Raw genomic sequence first — 26,513 nt, 5'->3', positions numbered from 1 at the left:
CTAATGTAAACTGAGAAAGAGTGGTGGATGATTTCATTGAACTTAAACTCTACATTAGCCGTTCTTGAATGTATTGCACCGAACACCACACCAAAAAAAATGCTTCTGTCTCCGAGTACCATTGTAATGAACAGCCCGTATCGAGCGGCGAAAGCTTGCTAGGGTGTGTGCACGTAGTGAATGTTGTTGTTTTTTGTCAGGGTTCGTTCAAGGTTGCAAATAAATTTGCCAGGCGTCCGGTATTGAAGACTGAACTTCCCTCCGTGGCACTATACACGACATTCATTCACCGTTCCACAGCCCACAATTTAAATGCCATATGGATGGCAAGTAGGTAACAAGGTGAAAGAATGTGTCACTAACAGAAACATTTTCAGAATTAGATGAAAGAAGATTTACATAATTGTTTAATTTCACATATGAGTGTGAACTGTGAAGAGCCAAAATATGTAAATATAAGCAATTTAAAAAGTCAATTTTGTTAATATTTCCACATTTGACTTTGAAGAAAGTTATTCAAAATTATGTCTTTAAAAAAAAAAAAAATTTACTCACATAAAAATCATTACAGAAGTTAATCCCCAAAGACAGCAACATTGTGTTTTTGCTCATATTGTAGAGAAGAAAAAACAGAACATTTCTGTCGCCACCATCCATTCTACATCATCTTGACCCCCCCCCCAAATACATACACCTTATGTGATGGACGTGTAAGCAAATATCCGCAATGTTTCTTGTGGTAACTTCTGGTGTATTTCAGAATGTATGCACCCCCGATAGTTGGAGATAAACATTTTTGAGCTGTAACTCTTGTCGCCTCTGTTCACAATGCAAACAGTAAATCCCGGAGGTGGACTTTTAAGTTCAGCTGTCAGTCCTCTTTCTTGCGCTTGTGTGCCGTCCCAACTGTTCTTTCTTCCGTGCGTGTGCGTTACTCCGTTTCATTCTCTTTCATCCTCTCTCTTTCGTCTTTCCTCTTCTCGCAGCCCAAAGCACGGGGACGCATCCAAACTGAGTCGTGTGTTGTATCTATGCTCGTTCTCATTCAGTCCCGCACAGGTATTTTCTACACCAACCTTCCTCCTCTGGGACATCCTGCCTGTTTGACTTATTTCAAAGTTGACGGCTAAGCAAGGCAGCCTGAGGAATCTGGCTATCTTGTCTGTCTGTTTTCTTTCACGATCGCTCTCCTCGGCGAGCTTTGACTGGCCCTGCGGCGGGGGAGTCAGGTGGAGGGATTTCTAGAAGAAGTGAAGACCTTCTGATTATGTCTAGCTGTTATTTATTGAACAGTGTTAATCCCACATGTTTTGTCAAGAAAAAACAAAAACAAATCCTAAGGCATGCATTTGAATGTGCTGTGTTTGTTGCAGACGGAATGTGACCTGGAGAAAGGTTTGGAAATGAGGAAGTGGGTCCTGTCTGGGATTTTGGCCAGTGAAGAAACATACCTCAGTCACCTGGAGGCACTGCTACTGGTAAGAGCGCACGCACACACACACACACACGCACTACTCATTTCCTCTATTTAGCTATCTCTGGTAGATCAGTTACTCGTCTCGTCTGCTGTAGTCTGGAATTATTTTAAAAAACGAATTCTGACCCATGTTCATGAAAAAGGTTGCAATTGAAAACGTTGCAAAAGATGCGTAATGCTTGTACTTTCAGCACGAGTACTCTATAACTCTGTAGACATTAAGGCACCCACATTCACACACAATTTAGAGTCTTCAATGAACATGACGTGCGGTTTTTCAAAGGAAGCCCGCACAAGGACGAGGAGGCCATGCAAACTCAAACTCAATTCGAACCCAGAGGCCAGAGTGTTCGAACGGTGAGGCAGACGTGCTCACCAAATGTTCCCCCGTGCTGCTCTTGATACAAACCAGTGACAGCGAGCTACCAGACTTAAACAAAAAGGTCCCTGCCATCAAGTGTCTGTTCCAGGTACGAGTGGTCTCTGGCGATAATGACAGCAAGGCTTCATGGTCTAAATCAGGGGTCTGCAACCTGCGGCTGTCCCTCTCCTGTGGCTCCCTGTTCGTCTCAAAATAATGTTTACATATATTTACATATGCATAAAATATTGTTTAAATGAATGAATTAATGATTTAAATAAAAATGAATAATTAAATATATTTAAAAACGTCACAGTCCACGTTTGTAAGTTGTCAGAAAGAGAGATGAAAGGTATATACAAAAGTTTTAAAAAATGACCAAAAATTGTCCAAAAAGTGACCATATAATGCCCAAAACGTGAGAGAAGCAGAAAAAATTCCATAAAATGCCCATGAAATTGACAAAAATGTCAGAAAAAAAATAAAGCAGAAAAGAAAAGGTTCAAAAAGTAACCATAAAATGTCTAAAAACAATAGAAGACATCCCAAAAATGACCATAAAATCACAAAATCGAGAGAAAAAAAAGGCAGAAACAAAGCTCAGAAAATAGCCTTAATATGTTCATAAAGGGAACAAGAAAGGCAGACAATGGCCATAATATGTCCATGAAATTGCCAAAAATGTCAGAAATTTTACAAAAAGAGGTACAAAAGTTTAAGAATGTATGAAAACGAAGTCTGAAAAAATTACCCCCCAAAAAACGGAAGGCGAAAGGTAGAAGAAAATGAATCTTAAAATATTAAATGCTGCATATTTTTCTGTTATGGTGCAGCTCTAATGAACTCTTGGGCCCTCAGTACACACAAACTAAAACTTTATTTGTTCATCACAATGTTCAAATGTTTTGTGGCTCCAGACAGATTTGTGAGCATTTATTTGGCCCCAAATGGGCTCTTTTGACAGGAAAGGTTTCTGAATAAATAAAAAAGGAAATACAATTTAAAAAAAGAACCCAAATAAATTCCATTCCTTGCTTCCTCATGGCCGCCACATCCCATAACGTAATGTGAGCTTCCCACCACGTAACAAACAACCATGACCTCGATTTGCTTTCGTTTCGGGTTCTTTACTGGTTGGTCATTTGTTATTTGCTAACAGATGGTCATATGTATCAAACCAAACCATGTTCGCACCTCTTTGCTTCCCTCCCTTCCAGCCCATGAAGCCTTTGAAAGCGGCGGCCACAACGTCGCAGCCCGTGCTCTCCTTGTCCCAGATCGAAACCATCTTCTTCAAAGTGCCTGAGCTCTACGAGATCCACAAGGAGTTCTACGACGGACTCCTGCCCCGCGTCCAGCAATGGAGCCACCACCAGAGAGTCGGGGATCTCTTCCAAAAACTGGTGAGGCTGAGCAGAATGAAAGCGTGACTGAAGTCCGTGTGTGTTTGCTTGCGGAACTGCCTGCCACCGCTGCTAATCAAAATGGCAGGTTTGATCGGCCAAAATGTTGACAATGCGGACACTGACCTGATCTGTGAACACTGTAAACCAAAATGAAAATACTCTGCAGTTATTCATAGTCATATTCAGGGGAGTTAGAAGAAATCGATTCGGCAATATATCGCGATTTAACAGCGCGCAATTCTCGAATCGATTCGATATGCGGCCGAACCGATTTTTAAACATGCATTTTTTTTATGGGATTATTCAACAAAACGTCTTACTTAGGGTTGGGATTCACACGTTAAGCATGGAAGAATGTTATATTAATGGAACATTAAGCCTCAATATTTAATTTCAGCGCTGTTCAAACATGAAACAGAGTGCAACCTGAATTGTCAGATAAATAAATAATTTTCATACAAATCTTACAGTGTACATGTACAAGTTTACTGATTAGTCTTTTCTAAATGTGAGTTTTTAAAAATCGGCAATAATCAATTTATAGATTCGTATCGGGATTAATCGGCATCGAATCGAATCGCGACCTATAAATTGTGATACCAGGTACGAGGCAATTCACGCCCCCTAGTCATATTGGAATGCGACAAAACTGGTTTTTGCTTTGCAAAGTGTCATGCTAACTAATGCGCCTGCCCTCTACTTGCTTCCGCTGCTCTTCTTAATCACTTGCACAGCGGCTCAATTAACCCACAATGAATTGGTTGTTAATTCGCTCCAAAATGCTGCTGCTCACCCACTGCTGTTGGCCTCATTCGCCCCTCTTTTTTGTCTCGCCCTCTCACACTCACGCTCATGCTCTGGCGCACATGCATTTGAACACACACACACACACACACCCCCCCCCCCCCCACACACACACACACAGAGGAACAAGCTCGTTTCACAATGCTGCCCTTTTTGCCTCTTGCAGCTGAGACCATCGTTGCTCCAGTGTGCTTTGTGTCTCAAAATACAATCTCTCTCCCTCTCGGAAAATTTGTTTTTCTGCCATCTAATAGTGACATTACCTTACTTCCTAATGAGATAGTCTTCACTCAGCCAGAATTTAATCTCAATAAACCGTATGAGGGCTAAATTGCAGCTTAGTCCGAAAGTGACGACGCAGTACTAAAATAATGACATCTCCCATCTTCATTGGCCGACTGTGCAAAAAAAAAATTTTTTTTTTAATAAAATGAAAAAAGCCAGGTCTGGTTTAATGACCTTGCCCTCTGTGGAGAAGACGTACTAAAATGTAATGGCGTAGAATACGACCTGGTTTCTGCTGAACAGACGGCCCGTGACCCATAGAAAGTACTAGAAAACGCTCGTACCTGCGAATGGATCTGAAAGCCGTGGTGGTTATTGGCTCTACGGGGAGTCCTCAGTTTACGAGGCTCGGCATAAGTGAACCGAAAATGCGCAAGAAGGCACAATCAGTTACTGCCTTATTTACAGATTTGCATGAATTGATTGTTTTAATCTTAATGCTCTCGATGTGTTACTCATACAAATAATTACTGTAATTCTGATTTGACCACACTGTAATCCGTCTCACTCCATTGATAATTTAATAACTTGATTACAAAAATAATAATTGTAAGACTCATTTGTCAAAAGGCTCTCAAGTGAGAGTTATGTTTTTGTTTTATTTTCTACTTAAACAGAGAAGGCATACGTTAAAATAGTTACATAGTACTTTGACGCCGGGCTGAGTTTCTTCTTTTTTGAAAATCTGATTATAGTCATCCTGTAGTATATAAGGTTTATTTCATAGGAATTTAGGGAAACAAGACACGACACACTTTTTCTAAATAGATTCAAAATAATGATGGACAAAATGGAGTTTAGCATATCTGCAAGCGTTCCAGTTTTGTATGTTAAATATAAAAATAATTGATTAATTACAATTAATTGCCCACCCTTGGGCTAAGCTAACATTAGCATTCACTGTATGTTAAACGTTTTCCCTTTTCGTCCATGCATTTGCAAATGTTACAATTACAATAATCTGCTCAACCAATGACAGGCACAATCGGTACCTGCCTTTGCCGATTGATTGGTTATGGTTAAGCGGCCATTTTACAATTTTACACTCAAGCATGGCATAATTATTGCAAGCCTGAAGATTGCTTCAGTCGACACAATGTATAATCATTCACTCCTCTTTGACACACAAAAACATGTGTTTATGCTCGTTGTACGCATTAGTTCACCCACGTACTCGCTGACACGCATTTACTCACACGGATTCTTCCTCTCTCCTTTCAGCTACTACTCATTTGCTCATTTTACCAGAAAAAATAAGAGTCTATACGGCAGTGGCTGTATTAGAGGATAAGGTTCGACGCGAGCCGAGGAAGCGAGGAACGTAGGCGGAGATTTTAAGCAAAGTCATCTGGAGCCGAGTAAGGATGGCAAGTGGATTTAAGGCTCATAGCTTTGACAGGCTTAGGAATCATGAAACATCAGAACCAGGAGGAAGAAGAGGCAAAGCGTTGGTGACAGGTCATAAGCGCGAGTGTCAAAGGCGCGTGTTTGAAGGCTGAAAATAGGGTTCAATTACAACGTCGCTGCTGCTCCTCGGAGGATACGCTTCACACAGTGCGGTAAAGTGAAGCTTTAACACGACCCAGTCGAGCAGGAATCTGCATGTCGGCTAAAGTGAAATGTTTTTTTTTTTTACTCATTCACTGCCATTGACGGCTAGAAACGTCAAAAATTAATTTGAACTATTTCTATTAGTTAAATTTTTTTCCCCACTTTTGTTAACAAGAGTATGAAAACCTAGAATTTTTTTATTACACATCTAGAACCGATACAAAATTTGTGATTAATCGTGAGTTAACGAGCGATTAATTACGATTAAAAACTTTAATTGCCTGACGCCCCAAAATTTTAATCTTTTCTTTTTTCTTTTGTATTCATTCACTGACATTGACGGCTATAAACGTCCACAAATAATTTTAACCATTTCTTTTAGTTTAACATTTTTTTCACTTTTGTTGACAAGAGTCTGAAAACCTAGAGTTTTTTTATTTTACATTTAGAACCGATATCAAATTTGTAATTAATCGTGAGTTAACTAGTGAAGTCGTGTGATTAATTACAATTTTCAAAAAAAGAATCGCCTCTTGCCCCTAATTTTTAATCATCTCTTTTTCTTTTTTTTTTTAATGAATTTATGGCAGTAAATGAGTTAATGTTTCTTTCCAACAATGGTTGATATATCTCACTACATAATGTTAAAGTGTTTCTCAAAGGTTGCGGTTAATTGAGCAGATAGTGTTAAGGACCTTTATGTGTTTAAATTCAAATGTATATATTTTTTTTTTAATGAATTGGTCCCTACTAGGGTCCTGCAGTTTTCTATAAAGTACGCAAGTTTGCTTATATAGAAAGAAATTAACATTGTCTAATGTGATGGTTATTTATTGGTCAAATATCAGTGTAAAAAAAATAAATAAATCCCTTCAAAGGCTCTGCCCAGAAATCCAAGCATTTATTCCCAAAAATGCCAGCCACGATGTTGACGCTGTAGCCACGCACAATTGTGTTGAAATATGGCTGGTAGACAGTCCGGCTCTCTCCACACTGAAATTGTCACAAAGAAATTGAGACAAAGCATCATAAAATTCTCCCGCTTCTTTTATAGTGATGCATGAGTGTTGTGCTAAATTCTACCAGCCTCTGCCAAAACACAGGAAATAAAAAAAAATTGCCGCACTCGGCGGGATCACCTAAAACTATTGTTTATTTCCGTGCGATTTTGTTGATGTAGACCCGTATATGGGCATTAAACTAAAAGAAGGAGGGTACTCCAATTGACTTTTTATGGGCGTGTCTTATGGTTTTTTGTTTTTTGTTTTATTTTGAAGTGTGTAGCACAATTAAAGTGAAACATACAACAGAGCTGTTGTAAATATATGTTTTTCCACTGAACCTGTATTGATCCCTTTTTGTTTTAGCTATCGTGGGCCACTTTACTTGAAGCTCCTGCTCAGCAATGTGGAAGGAAGCCAAGACAAACTTGAAATTTCTATGATTGCTCCTGCTTGCATTTTACGACTAGATCAATACTCATTTCTAGCTACAGTTATATTGTGCTCGTTTTTGCACCAGGTAAACCAGTTGACCTTGCATGAGCTTAGTTAACGGTATAAAAATAAACTTAAAAGGAGATAAAACATGTATTTATTACTATTTCAAAGAAGTTTCTTAAAAAAAAAAAAGACACATGATGTGTATCCCAGAACCTCTGGCCTTCATTATAACATAATGTATTGATATATCTACCCACGCTTACAAAATGAGTGCAAACATTGTGTCGAAAACTTGTGACCACGCATTCCTGCCTAAATCAATTGTCACACACTGCCATGACGGCAGGCGGAGGCTGGGTAAGATTGGGGGGGGCGAGCCGAGAAAACTTTTGTTCTGAGCAGTAAAATCACATGCAGTATATAGCGATGGACAAAATGAAGCTTCATGAAGCACTTGTGATATTTTTTTTACTCTTCTAGATGCACGCTTGCTTTAAAGATCCCGTGGAAATGTAAACAATTTTAATTGCACCAATCTTTATATTTAAAGAGCACCATCTAGATGAGCAAAAAAAAAAATAGCGCAAGTGCTTCATGAAGCTTCACGAGGCTTCATTTTCTCATCACTAGCAATCCGTAGTCATCACAGGGCCAACTCTTAATTGCAACAGTCCAGAAAAATGACCAAAATGATGAGTGAGCTCCCAATGAGTGTGCACTTACTGCAGATTATGTTGCTAAACCGTAGTCTCTTTTGCATCCTGCCATTTCCCTGATTACTCCCATTTTATGCACAGTCAGGTTTTTAATCGCGAGCAAATACTCCGCCGGGCGCAGCGGTCCGGCAAACGAAATAAATCAGACACATCCCGGCTCATTTCCAGCCCGAGAAACGCAGCAATTAGTTAAATGATGTTGGTCGATACGCTCATGTGGGTTTCTGTGGTATTGAGGTTCTGGTATCAAGCTGGTCTGCGCTGCTCTGCTGTCTCATTTTGCCTTTTGTTCTGCGCAATGGATTGTCCTTTTGTTGGCTTTCGAGATGAATTTCAGCTGGCTAAATGTGCTTTTATAGCTTCAGTCACACATGCTTGTGAGTCACTATTGCAGTGGACGCCCCGTGAAGTTGCCGTGGTTACACGTTGTTGTCGCGCATATGTACATAAGAAATGACAATTAGGAAGGCATGACTGTCAATGTCCAATCGTAGATTTTTCTATAATATACAGGCTACAGTTATTATAATAATATGTTATTTGTATTTGTTTAAGTCTGGATTAACAAATCCAAATGATTTAACACTAAAAAGACGATAACAACTTAACGTCTGCTGTCTTCCTTTCCAGGCCAGCCAGTTAGGCGTTTACAGGGCGTTTGTGGACAACTACGAGCTGGCGGTGGAGACGGCCGAGAAGTGCTGCCAAGCCAACACGCAGTTTTCCGAAATCTCAGAGGTAAAAATTAAGTCGCACTTGAAGCGGGTTTTAAGAATCGGGACCTAAATTGACATTGAGAATATGGAAAATGTGTTATTATTATAAGTACAAGTAGTCAAATATGTTTTACTGTTTTTGAATGATAAGATGGAAAATGGAATTTTTTTTTAGCCTTGACTTGTTTTAAGTAGCCTTGTTTTAGTGCAACTTGCCTACCTCGACAGTATATTTAATTATTTTATTTATTTTTTCCAGCCTAATGGCTCACTCATTCGGCAATATGGCTCCCAGTTTTCCAAAAGCATGTGACACTTTTATACATTATCCTCTGTGGCTTTTAAGATAGCAGCGGGGGTCGCTGTCGAACATGCACAATGAAGCATTTATCTCCCAGCGTTGTTAATGGTCCGATGCGGTGACGCATGACTCTGAGCCACGCAAGCAAGATGGCGGCGCTGAGGGTGGGATTGTTCACGTGGGAGCGGATGAAACTCAGAGCTTCACTGAGCAAGCCTGCCCAACGCATTGATGTCATATGAACGAGCTCAACGACTTGTTTCTCATCTCGAAAACAGAATTTAAAGGTGAGGAGCCCCAAGGACTGCAAGGAGCCGACAGGAAAGAACTCTCTTGAGGGTCAGTCATCTTGATTTGGTGCGTTATTGAATTAAATATGGTTTTCAAATGTTTTAACGTCTGCTTTTTTTCTCTATTCTTGGCAGCTTTGCTTTACAAACCAGTGGACAGAGTGACACGTAGCACGCTGGTGCTTCATGTGAGTAAAGCAGTGTCCGCCCACACGGATAATGCCGTATTAATGTCTGCAAATCAAACGTAATTAAATTCAATTAATGCGCTTCAATGAGTGTTTGTTTGCCTTGTCACAATCTCCAGAAAGTAAGTAGGATAGTAGTTAATTACTCCAATGTCAGATTACCTAACGAATAGTCTCTTGTTCAATTTCATGTGTTTTTACAGAAAAATGAAGACCATGGGAATCTGTAATGCTAGGAATTATCATAATATTTGTATTTTTTTTTATGTTGGCAAACACTCATAATTTGATTGAGCTATTGCGTGTCAACATAATTGCATAGTTGCTCTGCTCTTTGCAATGAAAACCAAAATGACAACCAAAGAAAAGTCATCACAGAATGCAATTATTTTCAGCTCCAACTAGTTTGCTGCCTAAATTGGTTGTAGTATACTTCTTTGTAAATATGAAAATTAGGGCTGGGCGAGTGCAGATACCAGGTATCGGTGTCGAACCGATACTAGGCCTTATTTCAAGGTTTTTGGCACTCAGGACGCCTTTTGTGGCTGTTTTATTATCAGGAACAAGAAATGAGAAGAATAGAAAATTGCCATTAACTCATTCACTGCCATTGACAGCAATAGACATCAAAAATTAATTTGAACTATTTCTATTAGTTTAACGTTTTTTACTCATTTTTGTTAACAAGAGTATGAAAGCCTAGAATTTTTTAGAACAGATATAAAATGTGTGATTAATCGTGAGTTAACTAGTGAAGTCATGCGATTAATTACGATAACAAATTTTAATCGCTTGATGCCCCTAATTTTTTCTAATCTTTTCTTTTAATTTTTAATAATCTTTTTTTTTAGATTATTAAAAATTAGGGGCGTCAGGCGATTACAATTTTTAATCGTAATTAATCACATGACTTCACTAGTTAACTCACGATTAATCACAAATTTTATATCTGTTCTAATACAATAAAAAAAATTCTAGGTTTTCATACTCTTGTTAACAAAAGTGGGAAAAAATGTTAAACTAATAGAAATAGTTCAAATTAATTTTTTACATCTATAGCCGTCAATGGCAGTGAATGAGTTAATATCATGTAATTTTAAGGAAAAATACTATATAGGCATTTATTTAGAATTATAGTCATTTTTGGACTATAAGGCGCACCTGACTATAAGCCGCGCTAGCTAAATTTGGGGAATACTCGAGTTTGGTACACATATAAGTCACACCCGACTGTAAGCCGCAGGTGTTTTAATGTTACCGCACCGGGTTCCCATTACTTGCTTTTCCATAATGAGGGCGCAAATTGTCTCGCTCTCGTTCTGTCTCTCTTACTGTATTTGGGCTCACTTGGTTTGTTTTGCTCTGCCTGAAGCTCATTCACTTCCTTTATAGTGCGCCCCTTTGTGATCTGATGGATAAGCCGCACCTTTGTATTAGCCGCAGGGTCGAATGCAAGTGAAAAAAGTAGCGGTTTATAGTCCAGAAATTACTGTATTTATCATTGTTTTTTTTGGAAGGGTGACATTTTATGTATCAAAAGTACTAGTGGTATAGGCATCGTATTGGTCTGAAAAAAAATACAACTGCATTCCCGCTACTTCACTTCATTCTTAGTGGTGTTGTCACTTACTGAGACAGTACAACTCCATGAAGTACCTTGATTGATACCGGTCATGAAAGGATACCACGGCAAAGATAAAAATAAAAAAAACATCAGTAAAAGCAGTGGAATAATAGCTCACAAAACTATTCTTCAAATTGTTTGTATTTTTATTCAATTTTAATTATATTGTGCCATCGCATCATTTTTAGCACCGGAGTACTGTGGTACTTTTTTTTAGTACTGGTATACTGTGCAATCCCAGCAATCCTTACAATTACATTTTATGTGAGGGCATTTGTCCACGGGTAAAAACTTTACACATTACACATTAGTGCATGTGCTTTGCTTTTAAATGTCAACTTTCCTCCACTCAGGACTTGCTCAAACACACTCCCACAAGCCACCCGGACCACCCGCTCCTCCAGGACGCCCTGCGCATCTCCCAGAATTTCCTGTCCAGCATCAACGAGGAGTCCACGCCGCGACGCCAGCTGATGACTGTCAAGAAGGGAGAGGTGAGACGAGCTCTATCGCCACGTGTTCGCTTTCACAGCCTTGCACGTTCAGATAATTAGATTCGCCCAAGCGGCGACAATTGCTTTCAACTCAAAGGTCTGTGGGGCAGTTAGTGTCAGCTGTTAAAATTCACACTCTGGTCATAACGTATCTTTATCGCCTTGTACCACAGGTGTCAAACTCAAGATTCACCTGCGAAAGCATAGATGAGTTTTACACGTGTTGATTATCTACCACTGGCATTTTTTTTTCAATTCAAATCCTTTTATTCCATTATGTGCAACATGATGATGTCATGACCCCTGCCATCCAAATGACCTTGATGATCAAAAAGCGAGTAGCTTGGAGCTTGTCACCAATCTGCAGCCTAAAGCGGAGCTCGTGCCCTTATATGGTCACACTGTGGTTGGCTTGCTTGAAGGAGAGGCGGCTCATCCTCCACTTGGCCATTGTGGTTCCCAAGCGCTTATATTAACCCCCGCCCCCCACCCCCTCAACACACACACACCGAGCTCCCCCACCAACACTGTCTGTCATCCCCTGAGATGACTTGATGCACATGATTGGATGCTTCTTGATTGAAAGCGTTTGCGACACGGCCGTACATAATGTCGGTAATGAGCCACCAAGCCGCCGCTCTTCCCAAGTTAATTATTCATAAATGGAGGGTGGGAGCCAGTGGGCAAAAAGAAAGAAAAACGCTGGGGCTGGCTCCTCCCTCTGCTCACATGCGGGTCATTACTGCGCCCTCTACAAAGACACACTTTATTCACACGCACACACAAACGCGCTTGATGCCTGCCCCGCCCCCTTCCTGCTGGACTCACTTCCATCCCAGTCTGTCAACACCAACCACACCAGGCATCAAATATTTATGATAGATACATGGAAGCTGCACATGGAAATCAATGGCGCTCATTATTTTGCTACTCACTGTAGCTTGAGTACAGTATTTGATATGCCCGAGGTTATTAGAGGTTCGACAGATACCAATTATGAAGAAAAAAAAAAGTTGTAAAAAAAATCATTTTAAAAATGAAACAAATGACTTTTTCCCCCCTCTTTTTTATTTTTGGAAGGCACGTCTGTTTATGCCAAACTTGCTTGGACTTCTTCCATTTCTTGTCTGTGTACATTTTCTACTAAGCTATCAGAAAGCTCACTGGTTAAAATAAGACTGCCATAAATCCCCCAAAAGTCATGTGAGTTCAATTACAATAGCATATCAGCCTATTTAGAAAGGCATATGGCAAGTGCTCATGTTGTCAACAATTTAAACCTGTTATTTTAAAGATAGAATGTAGTGTGTAACCTGTCTTTTGTCAGGTCATCCCGGAGCAGACAAGTGCACGAGTGGTCCCCAGAGACCCTTGGTCTGACCATATTAGAGGTTGGGGGGGCAAACAAGCAGATGCCGCTTAATTAAAATGCAAACAATGATTTTGCCAAATTCTCAGTTTGCCCTGTCACTCAGCTTTGTTTGCATTTTCAGTGTATATACTCCATTGACTTTGGTACACATTTACAAGGATAATGCAATTACGCAATGCTTTCATTAAGAGGATTCAGTTGATCAATGTGTTCCTCATTGTTATTGTAACTATTTGAGATGCCAAAAAAGGGGGTGGGGGGGGGCATAGTTATAAACCTGGATTTTGGCAAAATATTCCATTTCTGTGCAGCATAACAGCTAACAGCTGCTTCACCAAGTTTGTGACCAGAAATGTGAAATATGAAAAAAAAAAAAAATGCAAGACTTAAAACGAGTTAGACACCATGTGAATGAATTAAAGCTGTATTATTTTCACATCATTATTCTTAGGATCAAGTACTCAGGAAGCTCGAAAGGCGTCTCAGCGCCAACCAGTGGCTTTTTTTTTCTTTCTTTTTTTTTATATGTTTTGATCCGGAGCCAAGTCCTCAAGATTTATTGCTGACCCTTATTTATGTTGTTTGTTGCAATCAATTTTCTATTGGCTTTTTTATGCAGTCTCTTAAAAGGAGGAATCTCCAGGCGTAACGCCTGAATGAAGATTTATTAGACGTATAGATGTAATTAAAAAGTCTCCCTTTTCCGTTCGCGCAGGTAGAAAACTGCAAATCTGTCTCTTTTTTTTTTTTTTTTGTCAATACGACATCAGCATTAGAGCGATTTACACTGAGGCATGATGGGTAATATTACTCAACAGATCATATGTTTCAGTGCTTTCTAAATATTAACACAGCCTAATCACCATACCGTCTTTAATGTATGATAGTCAAATCAATAATTAATGTGATAAGTTCAATATGTCACATTAATTATGCATCTAATTCATTTTCCTTGTCGAAAGTGCTTTTAATGGATGATTTTTTTTTGTCTATACACAAAAATACAAAAACATGTTTGGATGTATGTATATGTATATAGGTGGCCAACATTCTAGGGAAGATCATTAGGGCAACAAAAAAAAAGAGTCAAAAAATAGCATATGCTATTATTTTACCAAGGCACTGATTTGAGCTAATTTAAGTTAACATAGTCCAATGCTACTTCAAAAATATTGTAAACCCGCCACAAGAGATCAAATATTGACGCAAGCCGTTGGTGCACTTTCAGTCGCTTTATTGAACAAACATAAACTGCCGAAGACCACAACTGACTGCAAATCGCTCAACACGCAGACTGGCCAACGGCCAGCCAACTCTACACTCTCGTTTTCCGCCATCCACGTCACTCACCAGTTCAGACCCCGCCTTTTAAAGCCATACACACTCAAAAGTCACAGATACTACAGTAGAAGGTGACCCCAAGTGGACAAAAATAAGCCATTAAATGAATAAAATAGGCAATTTTGTAACCAAGATACCAACATATATATTTTTTTAATCCATCATTTATCTTTGTATGTACAGTGTTGTGTTGATGTATTTTTTTTAATAATGGCCCTTTACTCGGAACACTTATTGTTATCATAGCAGCAACCGTATTGCTTTTCAATGATCGACGACGTAAAATGGCCACAGAGATTACAGACTGTATCCAAAGATGATGATGATGATGATGATGCTTCGTTGTCTTTGTCTAAGACCTCCCTCCCATCATTTCCATCTCCTCAGGCGGTAACACTGCGGCGGAGCTCTTTTGTCAGCTGTTTGCTTTTATAAACAAAAACAGACACATCGTATGCTCTTCAGTATGTTCTGGCGGTGACAGTATGTGTTCTTGAAGGAGGGGGTGGGGGGCAGCACCGTGGAGTGGGGGGGAGGAAGAGAGGATGGTGGGAGGACGCTAAGATGAAGATGGTGATGTAACCACTCCTGAACATGTGTGATGTCATCTTTTGAGACAAGGAAAAGAAACATAGGGGGGTAATTGGTTAGTAGCTGGACATAAAAATAAGAGACAAAAATCAGCCTAGATAAAAATACAGAAGGTAAAGAAAATATGCTGCATCTTTTTTCTTTATCTATTTTTCTTTTCATTCTTCCTCCATCATAGCACTTTGAAAGCCTAAACGCTATATTATAAGTGCTCAAATGTGGACTTATTTTCTTCTCCTGGCTGTAAATGTCATCCCTGTAAAACGTTAATCTTGACATCACCGCCCTCTTTTGGTCAAGCGTAGTATTGCAGCCTCATTACATAGTCTGACATCAGTGATATGGCCAGAACGCAAAAAAACAAAAACTCCATACCTAGTTTCATTCTTCCCTCACTTCAAAATTGACACTCCATTCATGAAGGAATTAAATCATATAAATTGCTGTATTAATTAGTTGAACGTTCTGTACATAAAAATGTTATTTTCAGTTATTGCTTTTTTCTAGTGTCTACGACTAGTGTGTTGCATGCTGCACTTATAAACAAAGGAGTTACAATAATCCTATTTTTCCTCTTAATTCCTGCGTGAAGAAGCGATAATGACCCGTTCAAGAGTATTTATCTTTTGTTCCAAATCAAACAGAATCGCCAGCTGCTGAAGGACAGCTTCATGGTAGAGCTGGTGGAGGGAGCCAGGAAACTGCGACACGTCTTCCTCTTCACCGACCTGCTGCTCTGCGCCAAACTGAAAAAACAAATTGCAGGGTAAGAAGAAGAAAAAAAACGGACAGATTTTCAAGAAATTGTTCAACCAGCACGTCAGCAGAGCTTGAAAACAAAATGGAGAAAGCGATTGTTGTGTTGGGAAAAAAATGGCCTTTTTCTTTTTTGCCTTTCCAGCTTCAATTTCAATTTAGCATATTTCCTCATTAACAGTCATCTGCTATAGCGATGTCTCGATCAATTGTCATGAACCAGAAAAAAAAAACTAATATTACAAAGGATGATTTTTCCTTTTTTTATACAAATATCAACAATCTAACCGTAATGCTTGTCACTTTACTCCATCCACTAAAGCAATCTTTTTTTTTCCACCCCCCTCTTTCTTCCTCCAGTAAAAACCAGCAATATGACAGCAAGTGGTACATCCCGTTAAGCGAGCTCACCTTCCAGGGCCCAGAGGAGGCCGAACCCCTTACCATCCCGCAGGTCCCGGATGAAGAGCTGGATGCCATGAAGGTGAAGATCTCACACCTGCGCAGTGAGCTCCAAAGAGAAAAGGTAAAACAAAAGGAATGAAGAAAAAAGGAAGGTGTTTACTGAAAGCTTTCGTGCTGAAATATGGCTTCACCCTCATTTCAGAGAGCCAACAAAGGTTCAAAGGTCATTGACCGCCTCAGGAAGAAGCTGTCCGAGCAGGAGTCGCTTCTGCTCTTAACATCTCCGAGCATGCACCTCAGAGTCTACAACAAGAGTGGCAAGGTAAAGAAATTCTCTGTCTTGATTGCGTATTGATTGGCATTTGCCTGTGATCATTGGTGTTCCTCAAGGCTCTATGCTTAAACCCCTGCTGTTTACGGTATATATATTTTTTTTTAATCTCATTGGCCATCATTTCTTATTTCAAATGATTATTAGCCCTGAGAAGGAAAATATATAATAATAATAATAATAATAATAATAATAAAAACAAAAAATGCCTTCTTTTTTATGCTTCTTGACTTCTTATATTTAGACTTTGTTTTCCTAATACTTAACGTATCATATTTTTCTTAAAAAAAAAAGAAAACGGCTTTATTTTTCATTAAAATACAACTTATTTTCCTTTAGACTTTAGACCTTTTTTTTTTTTTTTGCAATTTTCATGTTGAAGCTGCTTCAGTAAGAGATGTGATTACACGTCTGTCCTTAAAAAAAATTGTTGTGGCATTTCAGAGCTACAGCTTCCTCATTTCATCCGACTACGAGCGTGCTGAGTGGAAGGAGCTCATCAAAGAGCAGCAGAAGAAATGTATGTTTTCATTGACCCAAATACAGTCTGAAGATGTTGTCCTTCTTAAATGATTTTTTTTTAAAACCTCCCCCCCCCCCTCTTTTTAAGGTTTTAAAGCCGCTTCCTTAACTTCCATGGAGCTCCAAATGTTGACCAATTCGTGCATCAAGCTCCAAACGGTCCATCATATCCCGCTTAGTATCAATAAAGAAGGTGAGGGGCTCGCTGTTGCTTTTTTTACAACTAGTCATACTCTGACTAAACTCCTATTTTCAAGGCATATTAAAAAGGACAAATAGGCCCTAGTGATAAATGATTTCAGTCTAATAACGGTCAAGTCAAATGTTTGATACAGTGCAGGAATGTTATCAGCCCTCCCTCCTCTCCCATGTCTGATCTAGTTCCAGCACAAACACAGATCGGCATGTTTTTCTAATCCTTCTACTCTGTTTATTGTGTGTTCTTTTTTTTTTTTTTCTCTCTCTTCTCTGACTATTTTTCCAGAGGATGAAGCCCCGGGTCTCTGCGGGTTCCTGAATGTAATCGTCCACTCTGCCTCCGGCCTCAAACAGAGCTTGAGTGAGTCACACAGGCAAAATCACAACAGATCAGACCAAATTAATGTTAAGGTCGAAATCATTCTCGTGACTGAGGACTTCGTGTGCTGCTTTGACCGTCGTCATTAAATCATCTTTAAGGGCTTGACTGTCTTAGTTGAAACCATTTTTACCACTTCATATAAATGTGCTTGTATCATGTATTTCTTGCAGATCTCTATTGCACATTGGAGGTGGACTCTTTTGGTTTCTTTTCAAGTAAAGCCAAGACGAGAGTGTATCGATACACCACTGAACCCAAATGGAACGAGGTGAGTGAATAATTCAGGACTTTTTTTCTTTTTTTTTTAAAGCAGTTAAAAATTGCCCCTAAATCATAATTATTTATCTTAGCAAGCTATTTTGGACAATTTCCTAGTGGACAAAAGTATTGGGACATACCCACCATTCATTTTCTACCCTGCGGCTCATCCCGTTCACAACTTTAAATCATCCCTAAAATATATCAACAGTATTCCCGGCTGCTTTCGTTCATGCTAAACTAAAAATGGCGCAAATGGTATCCATTGTTGTTGTCATACCATTTAACATTCTATCCTTGGAATTCTCGTTGACATTCATGGTGCGACATTAATCTTAACAGGAATCATCTCAAATAACCCAAGCGTAGCATACGCAGCCCCTGCGAACATATAACACCCATAGCAGACATTCACGTTAGCGGCACAGCTGTATGCGGGAGGTCAGACACAATCAGCTGCTCGGGGCATCTGCAGTGAAATGTTTTGCCGTCGCGGGCCCAAAGTCTCCGAGGAGTTTGTTCAGCAGAGTGGAAGTAATGGCAGCTAATGAGGATCTGCTGGTGATGACTCGCATCTGTCCTAATGTGAAGTCAAGCGACGCCATGTGCCAACCGTATGCAGAGGGCTCCCTCGAAATAATTACACGGGAATGTTGGTGGGCATCACGCTGATTCCGTATGGCACTGAGGACGACGTACAATACGTTGTTTTCTATTGCACTCATCCTTTCCTATCTATCTATCTATCTATTTCTTACTAGCTACTTATCAGAATTAGCTAGCTTCTCTCTCTCTCTCTCTCTCTCTCTCTCTCTCTCTCTCTCTCTCTCTCTCTCTAGCTACTTATTAGAGCTAGCTAGCTTCTATCTATCTATCTATCTATCTATCTATTTCTTACTAGCTACTTATCAGAGCTAGCTAGCTTCTCTCTCTCTTTCTCTCTCTCTCTCACTCTCTCTCTCTCTCTCTCTCACTAGCTACTCATCAGAGCTAGCTATTTTCTTTATTTCTATCTCTCTATCTATCTCCATCTTTCTCTCTCTCTTACTAGCTACTTAACAGAGCTAGCTAGCTTCTCTCTCTCTCTCTGTCTCTCTCTCTCTCTCTCTGTCTCTCTCTCTCTCTCACTAGTTACTTATCAGAGCTAGCTAGCTTCTATCTCATTTTCTCTCTCTCTCTCTCTCTCTCTCTCTTACTAGCTACTTTTCAGAGCTAGCGAGCTTCTATCTCTCTTTCTCTCTCTCTGTCTCTCTCTCTCTCTCTCTCTTACTAGCTACTTCTCAGAGCTAGCGAGCTAGCTTCTATCTTTCTATCTATCTATCTATCTATCTATCTTACTAGCTACTTATCAGAGCTAGCTAGCTTCTATCTCTCTTTCTCTCTCTCTCTCTATCTATCTTACTAGCTACTTATCAGAGCTAGCTATTTTCTTTCTTTCTATCGATCTATCCATCCATCCATCCAACACAATTTCCTCACAGATGCATTTTCTCGCCCTCGCCAGGAGTTTGAGATCGAGCTGGAGGGCTCGCAGACCCTGCGGCTGCTCTGCTACGAGAAGTGCTACAATAAGAGCAAGCAGAACAAAGAGGACGGCGAGAGCATGGACCGCATCATGGGGAAAGGACAGATCCCGGTATGACATGACGTCACCTTCTATTCCGCAGAGCCGCCGTGACTCATTACAGGCAGTTATCTGCACCGCTGCCACAGAGCATGAAATCCACGTTATTGTCCTGTGAATGACTTAAACCAAGCGTGAATTGTCTGATTAGATCACTTTGCCGTCATTATGTAATGAGAGGACACTTGGGGGCGGATGGACGGGGAGGAATTGCTCTCACAGAGGGTGATTCAAACGTTAATAAGTGGGTTTCTTTCGGGTTACAATGAGGCAGGAAAATCGGAACTATTTCTAATAGAATCGTTGATAAGAGGCTTGGATTTTCATTTTGTGGAGATCCCACATTGAGCCGTCTCGTCTCTCTCTCTCTTGCATTCCAGTAAAGCAACAGAATAATAGCAAATACTATATATAAAAAAAAGGAGTCTTGCAGAGAAAGAAGTGAAATTAATTAACTGTAATGTTTTACATAGTCCAAACTGGATCCACTGTTTTACACAAAATGTCTGAAACATCTTCATCAACAAAGAGGAGAACATATCTGCTGTATCTGATATCTAATAGGATCTAGCTTTTCACTAATGCAGTCCCTGCGTTGCTGAAAGTGTGAATGACAGCGCCATCTAATGGTCTCTCCTGTCATACAATCACTGCACAGATGATGTCATTCAAAACACAATGATCTGCTGCATAAACCACAGCATTGCATGTTTGTCAATTTCAAAAAACTAAATGCTTCTTTACAAACGTATTGGAAAAGTGCATTGTATGTAAGTAAGCATTTGTAGAAAACCAAAAAACACTCGTTTGTTTTAGACAGTAAAACAACACCATTGAGGTGTAACAATAGAAAATACAGCTGACACAGGCAATTTCTGATATTGTCTTGTACGCCCGTCTTGAAAAGGTTTTATTAAGTCCACAAATATGCAATTTGTTGATTGTTTAGATTACATTTACATAACTGAATAATTTTCATTAAAAGATGAAAATGTTTGAAGTAGATTCGACTTTTTTCTCTTCATTTTTACACATATTGTTGCGAGCAGATGCCACAACTGTATCTAGCCGAGTTAAACATGCAACAACCTACAAATAATGTGTTTGTGATAAGACAATAGACAATATTTTAGTCTATTTGTGAAAACAAGAGTAACAAAAAGGATTTTATTTTAGTTTTAGATAAAGAGAAAAAAAACACATGACAAATGACAATCGTTATGGCAAGAAAGAGATTAACTCATTCACTGCCATTGACGGCCATAGGCGTCAAAAATTCATTTGAACTATTTCTATTAGTTTAACATTTTTGCCACTTTGGTTAACAAGAGTATGAAAACCTAGATTTTTTTATTGTACATTTAGAACAGATATAAAATTTGTGATTAATCGTGAGTTAACTAGTGAAGTCATGCGATTAATTGCGAAAAAAAAAAATTTGCCTGACACCCCTAATTTTTAATAATATTTTCTTCTTCTTTTCTTTTTTTTAAAGTAATTTTTATTATTAAAAAAATAATAATTATATGTTCTTTTTTTTTTTAAATAATTTAAAAAATATAAAAAATTAGGGGCATCAGGCGATTAATTTTTTTTTAATCATAATTAATCACAAATTTGATATCTCTTCTAAATGTACAATATTTTTTCCCCTAGGTTTTCATACTCTTGTTAACAAAAGTGGGGGAAAATGTTAAACTAATAGAAATAGTTCAAGTGAATTTTTGACGTATATAGCCGTCAATGGCATTGAATGAGCTCATTTGACCTTTACTTTCGTCGGCATCAGGGGGCGGTGTGCCTCAGTGGTCGAGTGGTTGTCTTGCAACCCAGAGGTTGTGGGTTCGATCCCATGCCATTGTGACCATGTCAAAGTATCTTTGAGCAAGATACTGAACCCCCAAGTTGCTTCTGATGCTGCGTCATCAGTAGGTGAAATGAGTGTTGAGGTGGAAAAGCGCTATATAAATAAAGTACCATTTAAATGGGACAGCTTTACTCTTGTCAATTGCAAATGTCGTGATCATATGAATTCAAATGTTGTTTGATATGTGTTCCTACCACTCAGCTGGACCCGCAGGCTCTCCAAGGAAAAGACTGGCAAAGGACTGTCATTCCAATGAACGGGGTACGTCAATAAAACTCGTACTTTCCTCTAACTTTTCTCCCATTCTTGTTACGGTTATATTCTATAGACAAGCTGAACTCGGCATAAAAAAAGCAAAAAAAAAAAAGCAAAGCAAACTCCTTCTGTTGTTTATTTATAACGCATGTCCTGATTTCCTTGGACAGATTGAGGTCAAACTGTCCATGAAGTTCACCAGCCGTGAGTTCAGCCTGAAGAGAATGCCCTCGCGGAAACCCATGGGCGTGTTCGGAATCAAGATCTCCACTGTGACAAGGTGAGTTTAAAAGTCGACTTGAATAAATGATCAAATCAAATAATCATTTTGGTAACTTTTGTGCATCTTTCTCTCCAGACGAGAGCGCTCCAAGGTGCCCTACATAGTCCGGCAGTGCCTGGAGGAGATCGAGAGGAGGGGCATGGAGGAGGTGGGCATCTATCGAGTGTCTGGAGTGGCCACCGATATTCAGGCCCTCAAGACGGCATTTGACACCAGTGAGTAGACCTCATTGAAACAAACCAACGTATTGTCTCTGTCGTTACAAACGTGTTGCCTTCTTGCGATTCTTAGATCACAAAGACGTCTCGGTGATGATGAGCGAGATGGACGTCAACGCAATCGCCGGGACCTTGAAGCTGTACTTCCGAGAACTGCCAGAGCCGCTTTTCACCGATGAGCTCTACCCTAATTTTGCAGGCGGCATCAGTACGTTGACATTAAGTCAGTTTACCTATTTCAGCATTTTGGTTTTTTGGATAGTTCGTTAGGGTCTTGAGCAGCGACCGCTGCAAAGAATTTTTTTTTTTAGGTCTGAACATTTTTCTGGCTAAATAGCGCCCTCTACAAAAAAAATTTGAAAAAACATTGAAAGGCATATCTATCAACACAAGACCTACAAAAAAGTATTTGTCAGCCATTTTGAATTTATTTTGGGAGTTGTGCACCATGTTTGCCCTTTTATTGTCTGTAGCGATGCATTGTTTGCGCAGAAAAATTCAACATTAATATTTTACAGGATTATTTAGCTGTTTCTTAAAAATGTCTCAATAGTCCCCCTCATATTTTTTTTTGCAAAGCATCCCTGGTTGAAAGTTTAGCTTTTATCTACGAAAATTGGAAAACATATGTAGCAGCTCAAAACCTATGCTAAACCTAACAGGAAGTCCGCCATTTTGAATTTATTTTGGAATTTTGGAACCATTTTTGCCCTTTTATAGAGGTCCTAATTTTAACGAGCTCTTCCTGCAAAATGTATCCCATCATCTTCAAACATTGGCTGTTTCATCGAGAGATGTTTTAAGATGTCCGTTGCATGCTGTTGCCGCGGCGACAAAAGATGCTGTTTTTGAGGGTCGAAAAATAGGTGAATACTCGTGAAATTTTGCACACATATAAGGCCTGCCAAAAAATATGTATATATATATATATTTTACTATGTAACAGTACCCCAACTTGGCCAGGGTTGCGAGGGTCCTTAATAGCTGCTCTTAGCTGTAGTTTGTGATTGTCTTTTTTTCTGCAGCTCTGTCTGATAGCGTCGCCAAGGAGAGCTGCATGTTAAACCTGCTGCTGTCACTTCCGGAGCCCAACTTAGTCACCTTCCTTTTCCTCTTGGATCACTTAAAGAGGTATGAGAGAGTTTGTAAATTGACACTCAATGTGGTTGAATTCAAAAGACCTGATACTTTTGTTTCTACCTTAATGCTAGCACATTGTGGTGAATGACGGAGCAGCTTTTGAGGATTTTTTTTTCAATCTGAGATTTCATACATGAGCAGTACAATTCAAAGTGTGTATCAAATGACACCTGCATATTATTTTCTGGTTACCATGGAGATTTTGCGGGGGCGTAGTACAATGCCGGTACTACTGCGAAGTGGATGGCGCAAGATGGTCGCTAGCCTTACAAAGTAAACAGCACGATACATTCCCATCCAGTGACATCGTGTCGTTCCTCCTCTTCTGTTTCAGGGTGGCAGAGAAGGAGAGCGTTAACAAGATGTCCCTCCACAACCTGGCCACCGTGTTTGGCCCGACTCTTTTGAGGCCTGCCGAAAAGGACAGTAAGATCCCCACGAACCCCACCCAGCCCATCAGCATGGGGGACAGCTGGTCCCTGGAGGTTATGGCACAGGTCGGCCAACCACTTGTCGCTTTATCTCTTTGATTGTGAAGAATCGCTGAAATGTTGCTGTTGTTGTTTTTTTAATCAGGTGTCAAAAGTTTATCAATATGTGCCTTTTTTATTTATTTTTTTTGAAATTTTCTTTACCTGCCCTAACAACATACATTACACCCGCTTTTATCCATCTATGGGGGCGGCCATTTTGCCACTTGCAGTCGACTTAAAATGACATCACAGTTGCTCAGGGATCAGGCAATGACCGATCACGGCTTTGGATTTATGTTTGTGCATTTTTGAATGTATGTATAACATCCAATTGTGACAATTGAAAAAATACAAATAAATCACGGCTCACCTATTTTCTGAAGCTAAACCGTGATTGGTTGTTACCAGAGCACTGAGTAGCTGTGATGTCATCTTCAGTCGACAGCAAGTGGCAAAATGGCCTCCCGCAGATGGGGGGATTTTGCTGCTTAATTTATATTCCACAAACACAATATTAATCCGAATGTCGCGTTCCAACTAGTGGGGGAATTTTGATTAAACGTTTCTTCCCCAAACTGCGTTTTTCAGGTCCAGGTGCTGCTGTATTTCCTCCAGTTGGAAACGATCCCGACTCCAGACAGTAAACGACAGAGCATCCTCTTCTCCACGGAGGTATAGAGACGACTCGGTTTATCTTGACCACGACGGAGTGACGACCTGAAGGACTTTGGCTCCCAGCGAGCCTTGCTGTAGTATGTTTTTGAATTGACCGTGGGGAGGATTTTTTTTCCCCAACCACAAGAGGATGCCATTGAGCCTCCAAACGTGAGTGAGTCTCTTGAGTGTCCATACATTCTTGGGAATCCCATTTTCTTCCATCTACATTCCTCTGTTTTCTCCATATTAGACACAGGAAAACTAAATGTCTCTTCCTGCTTGGAATTGCGTGTGGGTTTTTTTTGGGGGGGGGGGGGGGGGGTCCATTATCAGACAATGGTCAAGTGAAGACCTGGACAAAATGTGTCTGTCCATCTCAAGACTTCATCTCAGCACATTTTCCCAGAAGGATGAGAGGAATCGGGGAACTGTCTTAACTTTTCTGCTCCATGCCAAGCCTACAGTCGTCTTACACTTGTGTACTGTAAGAAAGACTTGAACTCGAAGGACTTATCGAAGGAAGCTGTTTGTTCCTTATGGACCACAATTTCACTGCCTGCATTTTGTTTCCGACCACTACGGAGCATTCCCCCTATTTGTGACTCCAGTTAGCTGAAATTTCCGGGAAGCAATATATTTTCTATCATGGGAATTTTCCCTTCTTCTTGTCACATTGGACATCCTGTCAAATGTTTCTCATGTGATTCTTGTTGTACATAATCTTAAAAAAAAGTTGTTCTTTTAATGCTATAATCTAAATTGTTAAATGTAATTTATTCCGGGGTCCTGGAGGAGAGGCTTTTTTTTCTATGTGTACTTTAGGCGGTTTGATTGCGGCGGCGGCGGCGGCTAGCAGTTAGCCTTGACTTGAAGCCTCGCGGTGAATGAGCAGGATTTAGCCTTTTTGTTTTAGATACTCCCGTCCTGTGCAGCCTTTTCTTGCTTGTTGGAGAAGGCGATAGTGGCATACCGGCATGCTGCTGTGGAAGGGAAAAGGCACGAGCTTCTCTTATAGTGTCTGACATCCTGAAAAGATCACCCTGCGTGGCGGTGAGTCTTAACACCGTAACACATTCACATCCAAATGACATCCTCTTTTTTTGTATTATGTCATCTCTGATGGTAGAAGTGCTCTCGTGCAATTGTTTGAGTATCACAGTTCCGGTTCACTCACGTTTTTCGTCGGCTCACGGGCTGCCCCTACTTTTAAAAGCGTTGTGATAAATACCATTATAATGATATACGTGCCCGATGAATGTATGTGCAGAACAAAAATGAAACTGCACCGTTGTCAGATTATGTAGCTTGTGGAAAGTTTGTACAGTGGAATCTTGAAGGAGGTATGTCGTAACTATTTTCACTTATTGTCTAAAAAAAAAACACACACACAAAACATCCAGACTTTCAATCTTGAGGCAATATAATGCTGCACGGCTCTTGTAAATTGTGGGAAGAGGCGGAGTTTTACGACATTTAATTTAAATTAAAAAATAGATTTGTTCTCAAGCTTTTACCACACACATTACATTTGTTAATAATGCCTAAAAATAAGTTACGACAAGCAATAGTATTGATTTGTGAAAAAATATCCGATTAACCATATTTGGACATGCGGTTTCCGCCATAAGTTCATCTTTGAACTTGCATAGAAAGCAGCAGCTTCCATTGCTAACAGCTAGCCAGGCAGTGGCTAGCTGCTAGCAATGGAAGATGCTGCTTTCTATTCTATTGAGCTCGCTTGTTACATTTAAATCTACACACCTTCTCCTAAGTAGTTCAAAAAAATATGAAATGTTAAGTTTGATTTTGTGTATCTCACACATTCTAACAGCTTGAGTTTGAAGGTTCCACTGTACAATCAATTGCAAACATTCCTGAAGGCTAACAATAGCGCTCAGTGCTAACACATATGATCGCCCACTCAAGCCTGTTTACCATCCAAGCAGTATTGATGCTTTAAAAAGCCATTTAAAATGTAGATCTTTTTTGTAACATAATGTTATTGCCTTGTATTTACCCCTAGCACTAAAATGTCACTGTGACAAGTCCATGATTAACATGCAGGCATGTTATTTATGTTTTTGTCCCTGTCGATTTGATGACAAAATGTCCTTACACTATCATTACTGAAGCTGAGGAATTAGCTTTGCTTAAAACTATTTGTCATAATTTCACAGAGCAACGC

At 39.7% G+C, this 26,513-nt stretch overlaps 1 protein-coding gene across 1 annotated transcript in view; it reads left to right on the top strand.

Moving 5' to 3' along the window:
• bcr (BCR activator of RhoGEF and GTPase) overlaps window positions 1-24,618 on the top strand; it is a 72,585-nt gene extending 47,967 nt beyond the window's left edge. Inside the window, exons 3-23 of the mRNA XM_086096466.1 lie at window positions 1,374-1,478; window positions 3,056-3,241; window positions 8,673-8,780; window positions 9,338-9,398; window positions 9,485-9,537; window positions 11,515-11,655; window positions 15,604-15,725; window positions 16,076-16,241; window positions 16,323-16,442; window positions 16,896-16,971; window positions 17,062-17,166; window positions 17,458-17,532; window positions 17,724-17,821; window positions 19,316-19,447; window positions 21,504-21,563; window positions 21,728-21,837; window positions 21,916-22,055; window positions 22,132-22,266; window positions 23,084-23,189; window positions 23,533-23,695; window positions 24,260-24,618. Coding sequence (XP_085952592.1) covers window positions 1,374-1,478; window positions 3,056-3,241; window positions 8,673-8,780; window positions 9,338-9,398; window positions 9,485-9,537; window positions 11,515-11,655; window positions 15,604-15,725; window positions 16,076-16,241; window positions 16,323-16,442; window positions 16,896-16,971; window positions 17,062-17,166; window positions 17,458-17,532; window positions 17,724-17,821; window positions 19,316-19,447; window positions 21,504-21,563; window positions 21,728-21,837; window positions 21,916-22,055; window positions 22,132-22,266; window positions 23,084-23,189; window positions 23,533-23,695; window positions 24,260-24,349 — 2,352 coding nt within the window. The 3' untranslated portion in view covers window positions 24,350-24,618. The remainder of the gene's footprint in view (window positions 1-1,373; window positions 1,479-3,055; window positions 3,242-8,672; window positions 8,781-9,337; window positions 9,399-9,484; window positions 9,538-11,514; window positions 11,656-15,603; window positions 15,726-16,075; window positions 16,242-16,322; window positions 16,443-16,895; window positions 16,972-17,061; window positions 17,167-17,457; window positions 17,533-17,723; window positions 17,822-19,315; window positions 19,448-21,503; window positions 21,564-21,727; window positions 21,838-21,915; window positions 22,056-22,131; window positions 22,267-23,083; window positions 23,190-23,532; window positions 23,696-24,259) is intronic.
• Window positions 24,619-26,513: the final 1,895 nt, after the last annotated feature.

The sequence above is a fragment of the Leptonotus elevatus genome, chromosome 15 (assembly GCF_054856555.1).
Source record: "Leptonotus elevatus isolate MCC_2025b chromosome 15, RoL_Lele_1.0, whole genome shotgun sequence".
Taxonomy (NCBI): domain Eukaryota; kingdom Metazoa; phylum Chordata; class Actinopteri; order Syngnathiformes; family Syngnathidae; genus Leptonotus; species Leptonotus elevatus.
This window is presented reverse-complemented; position numbering and strand designations above follow the sequence as displayed.